This window comes from Plasmodium inui (assembly GCF_000524495.1).
Source record: "Plasmodium inui San Antonio 1 unplaced genomic scaffold supercont1.7, whole genome shotgun sequence".
Lineage (NCBI taxonomy): Eukaryota > Apicomplexa > Aconoidasida > Haemosporida > Plasmodiidae > Plasmodium > Plasmodium inui.
In genome coordinates, this window is record NW_008481841.1 from 668,451 (window position 1) to 685,236 (window position 16,786).

Genomic DNA, 16,786 nt, shown 5'->3' on the forward strand with positions numbered 1-16,786 from the left:
CGAAAATTAAACTCACCCCTTTAGAGTACCCAATCCTGCGATGCTTTACAGGAATTATTGAAAATAAATGTTACCCAATAATTCGCTTAGCATCTTTGCAAAGCTACGGATTAGCAGAGCGGTCACATGATGCCATAAAAAAAAGGAAGAGAAGAAAAAATTGTTAAGGCTGAAGCAAAATAAAATACGCCTTTTGTTCGCCCGGAAGAGAAAGGCAGTACAAAGTTTTGTCGGAAAGAATGCAGAAGCGAGCATAAAAAAAAAGGAGAGAGGCAAATAAATATAAAAATCTACGTTATTATGTATATAATAATATTATTATAAATTTATACGTATAAATTCATATGTACAGTTTCATACGCATAAATACTTGCACGCACGTAGGATTGAATTTTTTTTACCCAGTGAACTTTTTTTTGAACGAATTTTGTGAACGTACAAGTGCGAGCGCACAGACTAGCGCTGTAGAATGGTTGAACAGAAAAAAAATGCAACGCTGCCGCCCTACATATATTTTATAACAACCTCCAGGCTATAGCACCACATGTATTGTTCAATTTGGCTACGTTTTTAAGTATATATTTTTTTTATATATTGTATATTTTATATATATTAGTATATATTTACACATATACTATATTCTTAATATATTTACATATATTTTTACATATTTATATATATTTTTATGTACTAGATGTACGAAAAAATTTTGGTTGCAATGTATATTACGATTTTTCTCCTTTTGCCGCTCCCCCTCTTCTTGCCCTACTGCTATTCGCAGGAATTATGGCTAAAAATTTTAGAAAGCTTTATGTTCACGAAAATGTTAGTTAATATATTTTAATTTTTTTTTTGTAACAAGTTATATATGTTTTTGTTATTCTTATTAAGAGAAATGACTCCCTAGTTTATTGAAATGATTTCTATTTGATTTTGAAATTTGTCCAGATTTTTATTTACTATATGAGGAAGATGGGTTTTTTTTTGTTTTTTTTTTTTTCTGTTCACACGAACTTTCTCTCTTATTATGCGTTAATTAATTCCTGACGGCTTGTGGCTAAAAGGAGAGTGTATTCTTGATTTTGTCAGAAGAGTTTGTTTTCGGTGTTTTATCATTCCTTTTTCTTTTTTTGTTTAATGGAGTATTTTAAAATATGTTAAAGTAGGTTTGAAATATCTCTATTACCTTACAGGATAGCATCCTAGTAAGGAATCATTTCTCTCGTACGAACGAGCACGTCGGTATTGGTCGGACACCTATTAGCCTCGCACCTAAACCTCGCCTATCCCCCGCCTAACAATAACCTCTACTCCCGCCTTCACAGGTAAACTTAAATGTATATGATGAGCAATTTAGCTGTCCCAAAGGTGTAAAGACACAAAATATTCACAGTTTTGCATTCCCAATTGACAAGTAAAAAGAGGAAAAAGGTTCCAAGAAGATGAGTTTCCAAAGAAGTCTCTTGTTCAGAGCTGTAGTCTTATCATTCTTTGTTCTGTTAATTATTATAATCCGGGTAAGCAAAGAAAAGAGAGAGTTGTACATGTCCTATAAAAGGAGCTGTCTCTAAATGATGCATTCTTTTTTTTTTTTCTTTTTTGCACCCCCTGTGGAATCTGACGAAATGGCTATCTTGTCAAATTGGTTGCCCACGAGACGCCTTTTCATTCACTACTTTAACAACCCTTTTGTTGCTTTCTTTGTAGAATGACATTTATAGGCTACAATCAAGCAATTCTCCATTGACAACATACACACGATTTTCTGATAGTCCATCAAGAGAGTTATCAGAATTTTCATACAGTAGGGGGAGAGGAAATGAAAGCAATTATGACAGCAGAGAAGATCAAGTTGCATATAAAAATATGATGAGAGAAAGATATCGAATGAGGGAAGAATGCAAACGTCAATCTGGTAACGCCTCAAGGAGTTACTCCATGCCATATAGAATTACTGAGGAAGATGTTGACATGGAATTATCCAAAAAGCAATTAAATAAACTTATTAATTCCTTTGGTCCATTAATAGTAGAGTATGATATGTACATTACCTTCTATCATTATCATTGCTATCTACAACATAATTACCGTAAATTGTTAATTAAGTTAGAAAAGCTGGCCGAGAAATTAGGAAAGAGACATTACATACCCTCTGAAGATTTAAATGAGTTATGTATGAAGTGCAAAAAGACGATCGGCAAAAAGATGTTGAATTTGAATTATTATTCCTACAAATATTTTTTTGACTTTGCTAGAGATTCTCCCGTTGAAGACACAGAAAGGTTTAAAATATTTCTGGAAGATTTTGTTGATGTATGGAAACGGAAAACGCAGAAAATTTACAAAAGCTTGAAACAAGAACTGACCAAAGATATAAAAAAATATAAAAGGCGCTCGCTTCTTAAGTGGTGGTGAGAGAGAGGAGCAAAACAAGATGAAAAAAAAATGAGAGCAAAAGTAAAAAAAAGAAATTTCGCACCAAAATTAATAGCAGTAAGATTCGATGTTCACATTAGGGTAGCTAAATCACAGCCGACAAGACTTTTTTTTTTTGTTTTTAAAGAAAGCACAGACAGTTTATTTTTCTTTCAACTGCTATAAGCACCATTCTGTATATTAATGAGCAGGGAGACGAAAAGAGAAGATACACGAGGTGGAAAAAAAAAGATCCAGATGTCTTCCTATACACTGGGTACATCATTTTTACTATCCAAACTGACGAAAGCTTCAATCCCTTTTCCTTTACCTTAGCCTTCAATACTGTCTGACGGTGATGGCTTATGTGTAGGCCACTCTGCGTTGTATAATGTCATGATAGAGGAAGGATTCGGTTTAAGAACACCCAACTCGAAATTGTATGCGTGCACGCATGTATGTAAGTATATATGCGCTTATATATGTGTACGTGCATGTGGCACCTTGCGCGTCATCGCCTTACAGCGATACCGCGATATGTTTTGCCGCTTTCTATGGCGATGCGACGTTTTGTTGCTTCCTTTTTCCCCCCTTGTTTTACCCCTTTTTTTTTGTTTTAATTTTGTTTTTTTTATTTTTTTTTGAAAACATATTTTTGTTAAGATATCATGCACTATATGTGATACATTTGTGCAGTGTTATTCCCGCAAAAAGCTTCTTCCTTTCATTCAGTCATGCATAAAGAAAAAAAAAAGAGAAAAGAAAGCCTTTCACACTTGCTACTATTCTGTTATTCTACATACAAGAATAGATGTTTTTGTCTTTTGATAAACCAGTAAAACAACGATTCCCTTTACTTCCTTTTCCATTTGTGGAATTTATTATTCCTTTTAAATTCAAATTTTGATGAAGATGCTTCGATTTTTTTTTCCCCCCCCTTTAAATGTGCCTAAATGGCTGCTTTTTTTTTCCTCACAAAAGTAGTATACCCTTGGAACGGAAGGGGACCAGTGAGGAAATGTTCGGGGCGAGTAGTCTTCTCGAGGGGGTAACCTTTGCAGGTTATTAGTTCATGCGGGGAATAACCTTCGCGGAGGGATAACCCCACGAGAGGCACGAATCCACCCAAATGACACACCTGTTTGTGCCATTATTTTTACAACTTATTTTTTTCCTTTATTACTCCGTAGTATTGGGCACACACGCAACAGAAGTCCCATGTTCCTTCAGGTGTTTGTTAAAGGCATCCTTATGTACATATCGACATTGACACAGAATAACTAGAACATTATTTTGTTCTTACCACTTATTAAATGAGCCCCGGAGGTAGATTTGGACACCTATATGTGTAGTTTTGTAGTGGACCGTTCTACAAGACTTCGTCCCCATCCTGCAAACTGATAAGCTATCAATTTTAATGAATGGCTTGTTCAGAGTAATTCCATTGTAGGTTCCATCCATTTTCCTCTTCATAGTCGCAGTTATTTGTGCCCTACAAATAAGCGGACGGGTTAATCTGCCAGCGTCTGACCCCCCCGATAAGGGGAGGAACATTTTCTTCACCCTTTACATTAGATGCATTCGCTAGATGGAAAAAAGGAATTAACACTTGCGTTGATAGGACTCGCTCCTGTTCAAATTTACTGAAACAGAAAATGTTACATGAAAATAAGCAAATAATCTGTGGAAAGGCAAATTACACCATCAAATTCGGAGGGTAGGAGAAAATCCCTTCAATGCACACTTAGGACAAATGAATGGGACCAAGACGACAGTGATAGATGGGTACATGCATAATTTAGACGTTAAGAAATTACTTTACAGGGCACACGTATGTGTTCACATTTGTGTGCATTCCATGGCAACTATATATTTGATGATGGGAAGATTCTTTCCTCTCATTTCGGTGCACAAGTTGCGTACCTATAAAGTGGACATTCTATATGGGGTGAGGGGCCACAAGTAGTTCTCTAAGAACATTCCTTTCTAATCATTTAAATGATGTTTCAATGATGCTAGCATCACCGGCAGGTGTAACAAATATAAGCGATAATTCAATTTCCTTTTTCACGCCAACCCCGGTTGCCGTTCCGATATGTCCATTTGGTCATTTCTTACTGTTAAATTTATAGGCGGAAAATAATGCTCGCAAAAATAGAATACAAGTTTACATCTGCATACATCCAGAAGGGGAAGCGAATAGTATTTTTTTTTTTTCGTAACAATTTAAAGCGAATACGGATGACAGCACCTTCAATGAAGGCGAAGAAAGAGAAAGCGACTTTCCCTCGTCACGTGAATTCATGGCGCCCTGCACAATATGTACATGCGTTATGGCCACTTGAATATAATAATTGAAAAAATGAGGTGTTCACCCTGATGCGCAAATCTGTCATTTTTGCCCTGTGTGGCGCATTTACTGGGGGCATTGCAGGAGGCATAGAAGGTTCCAGACGAGCTCGTCAGAATGTGCACACGCAGGGTATGACATTATATATATATATTTCCTATTCACGCCTGTATTATTGCATCAGTACGTGCCTGCTTAGTCATACACCCAGGAACCCACTGAGCCATACTTGCCAACCCTTGTTCATATTTGCTTACAGATGATGCGAAATCATCCATATATGGCAGCGAAAGAAAACCCGCGATCCAATTCAAAGCAGTCCTATTCTACAATTTTCAGCTGAACCCTTAGGCGAGTGAAGGTAGAATACACGTATCAACTAGAGGCGTTACATATGACTCCCACACATTTGACATGACCCCTCTCCTCTCCTTCCACTGTACGCAATATACGCAAAGATAGGCTATAGAACAGTTCAGGGAAAAAGTCATTTTTGTAAAGCAAGACGGTGTCCTTCCTTTTATGGTGTCCTTCTGCACTGTTCTCTTCTTATCTATCTAAAATTACGCTGGGCTACAATTCCCTCTACCGCTTCAATAAGACAACGTGTTAGCAAAATTTAGCTTCACATTTTTGGTGGCATTACATATACGCATCTTAGTTGCAAGAGCAAATAAAATAATTATATAGTCTCTATGTAAGGAAATGTTTCATCATGAATTAAAAACTGATATTATAGGTTTTTCTCGCTTGTGTAACGGAATGGTTGCACCGTTATTTTTTAGAAACTTCTTTTTTTTTTTCCTGTATCATAGGTTAACTGTTAAGTAATGGCAACTATTATGTACACGTTCTAGAATTTTTGTAATTCTATTACGCTATTGGTTTTTTATTTTATTATTCCTTTTTTTGTTCGCAATATCTCCTTCTTTTATTGTACTTCATTTTTTTTACCATTTATTGCCTTGCACCAATTTTCTTTTTATCTTCCTAGTACGTGCAGCTATCTTCTCCGTAATACTTCTGCCTCTTTCTTTCGTTGTCTCTGCCTGTTCTCATATGGCTGTTTTTTTTCTTTTTTTGGAGCCTACTATCTTTCCTTGCCTGATATCTGCGAATTCAGCCGCTATTACTGCCATAGCATCTTTGGATGCCACGGCTTCTCTTGTCAATGTAGGAGTCTTCGCCTTCCTTGCCTTTTTTGCCTTGTGTACTTCTGCATATCCTCCTGTGAATAAATCTGCGTTTTCTTTTTTTCTCTTCTTTGCCTCAGTGGTCGCAACAGCCTCTCTTGCCAATAGTGCTGTCTGTGCCTTTCTTGCTTTCCTTTCCACAACTCCTGTCACAAGCTCTCTTTCTGATATACCCTTTATTGCCTTTTCTTCTGCCTGATTTTCTTTGTCATTTTTGAATGGGGACTCAGCGGTGTCATGTCTCTCATGGATATTTTCCGTGTTTATATTATTCACCTCTCTTATGCGGCTGCTATTGGTGATATTGGTCATTCTTCTCGATGATGAACAGCTTCTTATGCTTCTTCGGTGGTGATTTTCCTGTTGTCTGTATTTAAACATATCGTCCATAGGAACTTCCCAGTGTTGAAGTACACTCTTGTTGGATTTTGAATGATGTGGTGCATCATCGGTGTGGTGTTCGTCCTGGATAACCTCTGCTGATAATGGCAAATCGTTCATGTTCCTCGGGAGACTTTTTACTTGGTCTATGTTATAAAACGGATTGCCATTGTTAAGATTACCCTTGTTAAAATATGAATGGTGTGATGCTTCGTCAATCTTGTCGGTGTTATTATCACTCTGGCTAGAAGAGGTTCGTGGTGACAAGTTGTTTATAGTGCTGTGGAGACCAATCCTTGGGTGTCGGTTATTGAACAAATTGTCATTGCTGAAGATACCACTGCTTAAGTTCCTACTTTTGATGTTGCCACTGTTGACGTTACCACTGGTGAAGTTGCCACTGCTAAAGTTGCCCTGGTTAGGTCCTAACGGGTTGCATGAATTATCAGCTATGCTTCTCTCATGAGAGTTGTCGTTCTTAATGGGATTCACAGAATAGAACAAATGTTGGTTCCCCTTCTCGTGGACCTCGCCCTTGAAAAATGCGTCTTCACTTTTACGATTTTTCCATGTCCCCGCACTGCTCTTATACATATGCTGCATCTGTGTGGACTTGCTCTCGAAAATGTTGTCACTGCTGTGGTTTTCTCTTGGGTCCACAATATACGCATTTCTCTTGTTCTGTGGAAAATGGGGTAAATCCTCACTACTGTATATGTCATAATTACTGGGATAATTTGCCATTGGTCTTGGCGACTCTTCATTATCTTCATTGTAGTTGTTATACCCAGTCTGTATAGCATTGCTAAAGTTGAAACTCATTCTTCTCTTATTGTTTTTTTCTTCATGGACTGTTTCATTATCTTCAAATTTCCTCAGTGAGATCCCCATGCTTCCACAGAAATTGTTATCCTCCCTTGATGCTTGTGCTAGGGCGAAGAAACTTAAACCATTTCTCTTGTCGGCTGCTCCATTATATGAATGAGTATTTTCACTTCTAGCACTTTTGTTGTTCCTTTGTTCCATAGAAGTTCCACTGCTTTGTGAAATCCAAGTTGGTCCCTGAACAGAACCTCCCTCATGATTCTTCACACATACCACTGGTTCTTGTGACCAAAGGTCGGAACTGTTATGAACAGCATCCACGGCATCCTACACAACCACCCCCCCGGGTTTGAACAGGCGCCGCTAGTTCTGGGGGCGAAAATGCGAAGCTATTCTGTATAGGCCCCACCGTTTATTGAGGCGAAAAAATGAATCCATTTTGAGCAGCCGCCAATGGTTTTTGAGGCAAAATTACCGAATTGTTTTGGACAGCCGCCACTGGTTAGCGGGCCACAAATGCCGAGTTATTCACAGCAGTCTGTACTGGTTCGAGCTCTAAAAATTCCAAGTTACGGGAAGCAATATCCACCGGTTCCTGAGTTGTGACCTCCAAATTATCCTGGACATTCTCTAATGGCACTTCAACAACATAGCCATTTTCATCAGATACGAAATCATATTCGTGATAATCCTGAGCACAGGAAATGTGCCACTTTGGGGGGGCTATGCATGAACAATTATGAAACCGATGGATGTTGAATATATGGTTTCTTGCTATATGAGTACTTAGCAACAGGATATATTACCATATTTCATGGTCGCATACTTTGCTACAAGCCTCCCCTTAGCTGGGATTTGCTCATGCTTATGCTGTGCAAATTTGTGTTTAACCCATAGGTATATTAAATTTCCTTACATTATTCCTTCCCAAAAAAAAAAAAATTCTTAAAATTGTGAATACGTGGGATAGAAGAAAAATAAAAAAATCTTCCTCCAAACTTATTTGTGTTGTTGTTCTCAGTAACATATTTTCATCAAAAAAATGATTTTTTCTTTGCACAAGAATTCATTATATTTTTCCGCGAATATACACACATAATTGTTTCCCATATTTAAATTATTTTTTTATTGGTCATGATGGAAAAACCCCATGGTCAGCGGAAAATAGGAAAAGAATTCACTTAATTCTACAAGGTTACATGAATGCCATAAGTGATTTATCTTTCTTGTCTCATTCCTTTTTTGTGATTTTTCTTTTTTTTAGGGGATCTTTTGCACGGGATCATTTTTCACTTTTTTTTTTTTTTTTTTTCTCTCTTGTGTTCGGATTTCCATTCCTGTTTTTCTTTTCTTCTTTTTATGTTTTCTTCTGTTTTATTGGTAATTTCTCTTTTTTTTCTTCTTCTTATTTCGATTATTGTAATTTCCCTTTTGATTTTTCCTTTATCTGGACTCATTTATTATATATTCGAGAAGCCGTATACTCTATATGATGGTGCACCATGACTGATATATATGTATAGTTTCTGATTATTCTATGGACTTATATATTTCTGAAAACCTATGTATTGTAAATTTTATGAAGATCACATAGCATTCACACCAGAGGAGTAACATGAAGTAACAAATTTAAAATGAAGGAAGTCGACGCAGAAATTAGGAATCTTTATTTCATTGCTGTGCATCCGCCGCTCCGTTGTGTCAGTTTGTCCACTTATGGAATACAATGTATTAGATAGAGAAATAGTATGAATTAAACACATCATAAGAGAGGGGAAGCCAGATCATATCCATGAAGTTCTCAGAATGAGGCCTCGGGACGGGATCATTAAGACAGTAGACGCTGTCATCCATTTGCCCTAAGGGAGCTTTAATCGGAAACAGTCCGAAGCGGCTTCTTCCGGAGTAGAAGAGGCATTCGGCTTAGAGATAATCTCAATAAGAAAAAAGCATAAAGAGCATCTACAATCCCCGAAAAATTCAATTGTAGGAAATACAAAATACGATAGTAACTTAGGAATAGAACCATCTGACTCTGTATAGTGCAGAACCTATAGTATGAAACATGTGCGAATAATAGTCTGACTGTAATATAGGGCACCGGAGTACCAAAAACTGCAATGAAGACAGGTCATTCTGTAGATATGCGTATTCATAATAAAATAACGCATACTGCGAAACCCTCGACACAATCTTGTGGTTACATAAGAAATGTGTAGTACGGTATCCAAGTACGCCTGTATCGGGGAAGGAAGAGAAAAAGGCGTCGAATAGGCTACAGCACAGGAGTGTAATTAGACATAGAATGAAGAGAATGGTATACAGTATTCCCGAAGCAGATACAACAGATAGAATCTTCCTACAAATGGGAGACGGACACATGGGAGGCGATAAAACGGAGGACCAGAGGTCTGGATGGGACATCGTGGGGTATATTTAACAAATCACAGCACGGGAAAAATTCAGGAACATCGAAGGAGGCAGAAACTGAAGTAATGGGTAGGATGCATAATGAGGGATAAGATGCAGAATGTGAGTGTAAAATAGGAAAAAACGGGAGACAGGGGGGAGGCAGGCGGTAGTGTCCTGGAATGAATAAGACAAAAAACATGAAGTCACAACGTATATAGATAGTAACGGAAGGGAATAGAAAAAGTAAAAACAGCATGGATGGGATGAGGTCAGTGTATAGGCATGAGGGGCAGTAACAGAGGGATATATTTAGAAGATTACGGATACCGGCACATTATGTATTTTACGAGGTAGCAGACATAGAAGTGAGATCGCGACCTAAAGAAGGAAAGGAGGAGATACGATATAACCAAGGACGCCTCTTATAGAAATCATATGTAAGGAACTGGGACAAAAGGATTTAGTGGATATTTGGGGACCGAGGCTAAGACATTAGAAAAACAGAATACATATTATTATAAACAGAAGGCAGTAATTAAGCTACATGAGCAAAATAAGGTAGGGCAGTCCCTATGTAGCATCAGAAATTACGAAAGAGATAGAACGAGTCAGGATAAATAGTGAAAAAATACAACGACATAACATAAGAACCGGAAGATAACCAGACTAATGAAATCCATAATTGGGACAGACCAACGTTGTAATACATTACACAATTCACACCAGCCATCTATGTAATAAATGCCTCTTACCATCACAAAGGGAAGGGGCTTGATAAAATGCGAAAGAACAAAAACGAAGAGAGGGAGCGACTGAACAAGAGCCATAATAAATTATTAAAGTCTGTGTGGCAACTAAAATGACACAGGCCATAGGAATAGAGGAATAGTACAGAGAAACTTAAGAGGCACCGGACAGTAGAGGTATAAGTACAGAAGATTGGGAGAAACATGTTTAGAGATTTTAAAATACACACAGGAGGTCCGCGGGGATAAGAATAGTGTACAAAGACGATGACCCACAGCCAAGAGAGTGTTTACATGCACGAAATATATAGGATACTCACTCTAAGAAAGGCAGAAACAAACAGAAAAACTCAGGCAAGAGAGAAAGGGAGGAAGGAAAAAGGAGGAGTGAGGGAATAATAGATATCACGACAGACGGATTATGGAACATAGAGAATGTGACAGGTACGGGACGAGATACAGCTTGAGGATGAGTCTCCTAATAAGAGAGGAAAATAAGAGAGAACGAGGCCGAACTCGGCGGCGTCCTATGAATATACTACCTTAATGACGGGGGGGGGGGAGCATTATAAGAGAAACTAAAGAATCCATTTATAATACGACACCATATATAATGATACATAGACGGGAATTTTTAGCACGGGCCCCAATAGCGGTAGCGGCGGTATAGGATTCCATATATAATTGACAAGAACCTGGAGGTTACAGACTGGGGCTAAATGACACCACACCTGGACAGCATTCACATAGGGGCAGTTATATAATGGTATTGATAAAAAGCTACCCGGAGGACGAAACATACACGTAAGCATCTCATTTATGATAGCTCCTCCTGGAATACATAGAAGGTATATAACCTTATGATGGGGGATAAGGAAGGAATTACAGATATATTTCCATAAGGATACAAGCCGTACCACAGTTCAGGACACTGGAACCAGGTAATAATAGAGCACACAACACAAAGGAGACATGATTAATGAGAGAAGTAAACGAGGGATAGATATAATATAAATAGAGTAAAGCGGGCATATAACCGCGTAGAATATGATCAAATATCGACTCTGACTTCGGGCCTCCAGGGATAAAATAAATTAGCCTCAGATAGAAGACGCTGTGATTATTGGAGGGGAGTGTAGCATCTATAAGGGATATTAATATAGAGATGTGTATTAAAAGTGAACAGAGGCTATCACGGATAATTGAATCAAAACCAACAAGCGAACAGAATTGGCTTGCACAGGGGGGAAACAGACGACGCTGCATAGCGAGGCACATCTGAACGATTAATAATATAAACAGGAAACCAACATCGGGGCGATGGAGTCAGTATAATCATAACAGACATAGGAGGTATGATTCTATAGAACGGATACCAATTATGTTCCAGATAACACAACATAATACAGGGTTGGACATAGAGGGCATCCCACATGTGAAAAGAGAACCGGAATAGGAATGGAAGATATGATTACGAACATCTAGTTTGAGAAACATTCCGCATACTAAGTGTATAAAACCAAAAGAAAAGAATAGAAACAGAAATAAAAGAAGAAAAACAACCCGCTACAGGAGAACAGGAAGAGGCAGGGAGGACTCGGGTTCATGAACTAATCAAATTGGAAGCACATGTCTCAATAAGGATAATCATAAGACACACACAAGAAGTCTGCCTGGGAATACATATAACAGAACATTATACATGGGGTGCCACATGGGATGCAGTGGAAAATGACATAAAGTCATGAAGTCAATACCTTTATATCACTATCCCTAAAACAGAATATGTGCGGAATAACGCAGTCTCCATTAGAATCTCCACATATGATATAGGCATGCTCACTGTTTATAACAGGAGTTTTAATAATAGTCAATACCTATTACACTCCTTATTAGCCAATCTAGGTTAATATCATATAGAAGGGATGCATGAAATATTCACAACAATAGGAGCAGTGGTGTATATGGTTATGATATCGTCCTTAAAATAATATTAAAAATACTAATAAGACAGAGACACAGATAACACTTCAAAATATACATATGGAGAATGCATATGTCATTTTAAACGTATCCATGTATAAAATAAAAGATATGACAGGAAGTGTTGAAAAGGAAAGGAGTCACGTGAGGAAGCTTCGACACGTGCCGTTTAATAACACAGAGACAGGAATAGAATACAGGAAATCCATTATGAGAGTAGGTTGAGAAGGGATCAATGACGAATATAGAAGCGTCATATTAATTTTGCAACAGTGAGGTTAAGTTAATAAAGAGGAAAGAATGGAATGGAATGAAGTCTGATATGATCTACGAAAAAAAACACCAAAAGACTAAACAGGCAGGAAGAGGGGGAAGAGATGGCGCTTGAAGAGAATACACACAACACCGAATGCGCGGGTACTGACATGGCTAATATCCAGAAGTATGATGGAAGAATGAATCAACTCCAGACCTATTGTAGCCATGGAATGATGAAGCATGCACGAAGAGGAACCACCAAAGAAAACAACAGGACACCAATGAGTAGCCAATGGCAACATAACCTAAGGATACCTCATGAGAACAAGAAACTATGAACAGATAATAAAATAACACCCCACAACGGCGCCATAGAAGAATGGCTGAGGAATGTTTCACAGACAACAGTGTAAGAAAACACAAGATACAAAGGAAGAATGCAGGATAGAGGCAGAAATACGGATAAAAAACAGAGTAAAGTCAAGGGTGCCTATTATGGCAACCCATATATGCATGAACTATAATATGAAATCCTCATTAAGGAAAAGAAGAATAAGCACCATCCGGGCACTGGCAGCGTCAATGAAACAGGACAAAAGACAAATATTAGTGATGACCGCGGCCAAGGAGAGTGGCATTCAAATAGCGAGTCCCACATGACGCTAAAGTGAAATATTCGTACCAGTGTGAAAATGGACTGAAAAATGATTTAAATGCCATGAATAATTTTTCCTATAAAAATTTTTACTCGTACATCCAGAAGAAGCCCAGTCAATTCGCCATCAAATTTAAACTTTTTCTGTCCCTCCACGAGTTTACTTCAAATAAAAAAATTAATAAAAATAAGGAAAAAAGGGTACAGAAACTTATGCAAAAAAAAGGAAAGTTATATAAAAACATGGGCCATAAACTCCACATCGGGTGGAGGGGATATCATCAGTGTGTTTTAACGCAAAAAAAAAGGGAAGAAACAAACGTGCAGGTGTTCTTAAGGGGAAGAACATGAAGAGGAAGAAGAATTCGTTTCAGAAAACCTGTTTAAAAGGAAAATAAAAAAAAATGCACAAATTGTGTTGTTCACTAAGCGAAGTGGCAAAAGGAGGGCACTTCTCGATTAAAAAAAAAAAAAAGAAAAAAAACACTTCCATTTTCATATACATACATTATTTATGTTGGCATACAATGGTGGCCCCCGCGCGAGTGCAGAAAAAATCATAACATCACAGGTCCCAATTTTAAAATGTTACAAAAAAAAAAGAAGAAAAATGGAAAAACAGTCCGTTGTGTGGAAAACTCGCCTTTTTAATCACTGGCATAAATTTCGCAAAAATACTTTTCAAAAAAATATTCTTCAAGCTACCCAACGAAGTCATACGAATTCGCAGCAGAAGGACGAATTATAGGGATGCATACAAATTATTTTACAGTCATAAGTTAAGCATTTAAGAGGGAGATGGAGGTTGGCCAGCGGGACGTTACAATGCTTTTGCAGAAGCGACAGAAGAGAAAAAAATAACAGCATTTCATTACTTCATTTTTCCAGAAGCGTATAGCATAAAAATAGCGTTTTTTTTTTTATGCGTTAATAATAACGCTTGCTATTTTTCGTAAAATATGAGAAATTAAAAATTTGAGTTTTAAAAGTATAAAGTACAAACAAAGCAGAGGGGAAGTTCAATAAAAGCGACTTTGCAAATTGGCAGCAGAGGAGGACTGCCGTGTTCGCTCAGTTGCCGAATTGCAGAACATGCTCCCCCGACAACGTTTTTTAAGGAGAAACCAGCTTCGAGTGGCATATTTGCTGTTCAGCGCTGGAGACTTGACGCATTATCGATAACGAGTAAAGGAAAAAAGTGCCAAAGCAGGATTGGTGTAGGGCAACCACAAGGTGATTAACCGCTCAAGCGTAACTGAGAAACGGAAGCCAGCAATTTTAGGAGCTTCTGCCATCCCCGTTGATCAGAGTCGACTGATTCACTGCGCTGAATTTGGAGGAGGAACAGAAGCAAAATGTTGATACTGATAGAGACGGCAGCAGGGTACGGCCTGTTCAAAGTCGAGAACAGCAAATTAATGGAATCAGATGTGAAGGATATTGAGAAATGTTTTCGAAACGCAGAGGAAGCGAGGAAAAATGTATCCCTATACAGTTTCAGTAAATTTAAAAAATTCCAAAAAGCCTTTGACGAAACGAACAAGTTGATGGAATCCAAGTTGGGGAAAGGGCTGAAGAAGTTTTTAAAGAAAAATATAGTGAAGCCGAAGTTAAATGAAACGCTAGCTTTATGTGATAAAACGTTAGGTGGACTAATAAAAAAAAAATACAATATAAATGTAACATACACAAATTCGACTCAGGAAATAATTAGAGGAATTCGAACGCATTTGTATGGACTCCTAGTTGGTGTAAAGGAGGAAGATGCGAAATTGTTAAAGTTAAGTTTATCTCATTCGTTAAATCGATTCAAATTAAAGTTTAGTGCTGACAAAGTTGACGTAATGATTATACAAGCAGTTGGATTGCTAGAAGATTTGGACAAAGAAATAAATGTTTTCTCTATGCGACTGAAGGAATGGTATGGATGGCATTTTCCAGAACTGGGGAAAGTAATCACGGACAATAAAATATATGCGAAATGTGTTAAATTGATTGGATTCCGAAGTAATGCAAAGAATGTCAACTTGCTAGAGGAGACAACAGAAGAAATTCAAAGGGAAATAAAACAGTTGGCAGAAATCTCCATGGGAACAGAAATTGAAGACGATGACCTAAACTGCATTAACGAATTAGCTGATAGGCTATTAGAGTTAACAGAGTATAGAGAATCGTTAGCTATTTATTTGAAATACAGAATGAGTTCCATTGCACCAAATTTGACTTATCTAGTTGGTGATTTAATCGGGGCCAAGTTAATTGCAAAAGCAGGTTCCCTCATGTCTTTGGCAAAATACCCAAGTTCGACTTTACAGATTTTGGGTTCTGAAAAAGCTCTATTTAGGGCCCTAAAGACCAAGTCGAAAACGCCCAAATATGGGCTAATTTACCACGCAACTTTAGTAGGGCAAACTACCCCGAAACTGAAGGGAAAAATTAGCAGATCTTTAGCGGCGAAATTGTCTCTGTGCACAAGAGTTGATGCCCTGGGAAACTTTTCAGAGCCATCCATTGCCATAACATGCAAAACGATCCTGGAGAAGAGGCTAGAATATATAACAAACAGCATGCAGAAGAAGATGAACAATTCAAAGAATTCGAACTCACAGCTACAAATGCAGGTGAAGCACAGCAAGTACAATCCCAATCAGTCAAACGATGACCAAAATAGGAACAACAACAATAATAACGCCTTCAACAAAAAGAAGGACTTCCGGTTTAATAAGCGAGAGGCGGACTGGAACAACAAGAAGTTTATTAAGAAGCAGAAGAGGAAGTGACACGATGCGCGCAAGTGATTACACTACGAAGTCAAGCGGGTGATAAAACCGAATGATGAGATCGTTCCCCCGGGTGGGCAAACTTTTACCCCACCACGGTGTGCGGAATAGCTGTCGTCCTACCATTTGCTTTAGAACAAATTGGAAGCCCCTGCAGTGTTACAGCACTACAGTAGACATTTTTAATATGCCCCCTAAAGGGAAATAACCCCCCTTTTTTAAAAACCCTACGAAGGGGAAAGAAAAAAAAAAAGAGAAGGAGAAGAAGCTCATACCTTCACAATGGAAAAATGAATCTAAATATGTATTTTTCTTTTCTTTTTTTTTCTTTTGCTCCTCTTTAATGTTTTGTATTGTTACCCACATAAAACGTGTATTTCATCTGACTTAATTACTACGTTTTTACACCCTTATAAATTAGCCCCCTCCCCATGGCCTTTGCCTCTGTCTTTGTCTTTTATTTTATTATCATTATTTTTTTCACAACACGATGTAATTTGTGCCTAATACCTTTTATTCCGTCTCAACCACGAAATGTAGGGGGGTGCTCCTTCTGTTGTTATTACAATCGCAACAATTTTTACAGCTACTAGTTAGACAAATTCTTCTCGCCCTCTTTGAAAAATTTGGAGAAATTGTGCACATTGCATATACATGTTTTGGTTAGTAATTCGGGAATAAGAAAATAAATCTACTTCACCACTTTGGCATATGTGCAAAAGTAGATGAGAAAATAAAAAAAAAGGTTTTTCTCATTCTCATGAATCCTTTTGTTTTTATCCACTCTT

General features: G+C 37.8%; 3 protein-coding genes across 3 annotated transcripts; 2 read left to right on the top strand and 1 right to left on the bottom strand.

Moving 5' to 3' along the window:
- Positions 1–1,442: 1,442 nt before the first annotated feature.
- C922_02186 (hypothetical protein) lies at positions 1,443–2,415 on the top strand (the record flags this gene model as incomplete). Its single annotated transcript, XM_008817785.1, has 2 exons — positions 1,443–1,517; positions 1,708–2,415. 2 exons carry the CDS (start codon positions 1,443–1,445, stop codon positions 2,413–2,415), a joined length of 783 nt encoding a protein of 260 aa, XP_008816007.1.
- Positions 2,416–5,820: 3,405 nt separating this feature from the next.
- C922_02187 (hypothetical protein) lies at positions 5,821–7,973 on the bottom strand (the record flags this gene model as incomplete). The annotated part of the gene is made up of 3 exons (XM_008817786.1): positions 5,821–7,491; positions 7,679–7,876; positions 7,971–7,973. The coding sequence occupies 3 exons, from the start codon at positions 7,971–7,973 to the stop codon at positions 5,821–5,823; spliced, it is 1,872 nt and encodes a 623-aa protein (XP_008816008.1).
- Positions 7,974–13,281: 5,308 nt separating this feature from the next.
- Positions 13,282–15,998, top strand: C922_02188 (hypothetical protein; the record flags this gene model as incomplete). The annotated part of the gene is made up of 2 exons (XM_008817787.1): positions 13,282–13,484; positions 14,558–15,998. 2 exons carry the CDS (start codon positions 13,282–13,284, stop codon positions 15,996–15,998), a joined length of 1,644 nt encoding a protein of 547 aa, XP_008816009.1.
- Between the last annotated feature and the right edge of the window lie 788 nt (positions 15,999–16,786).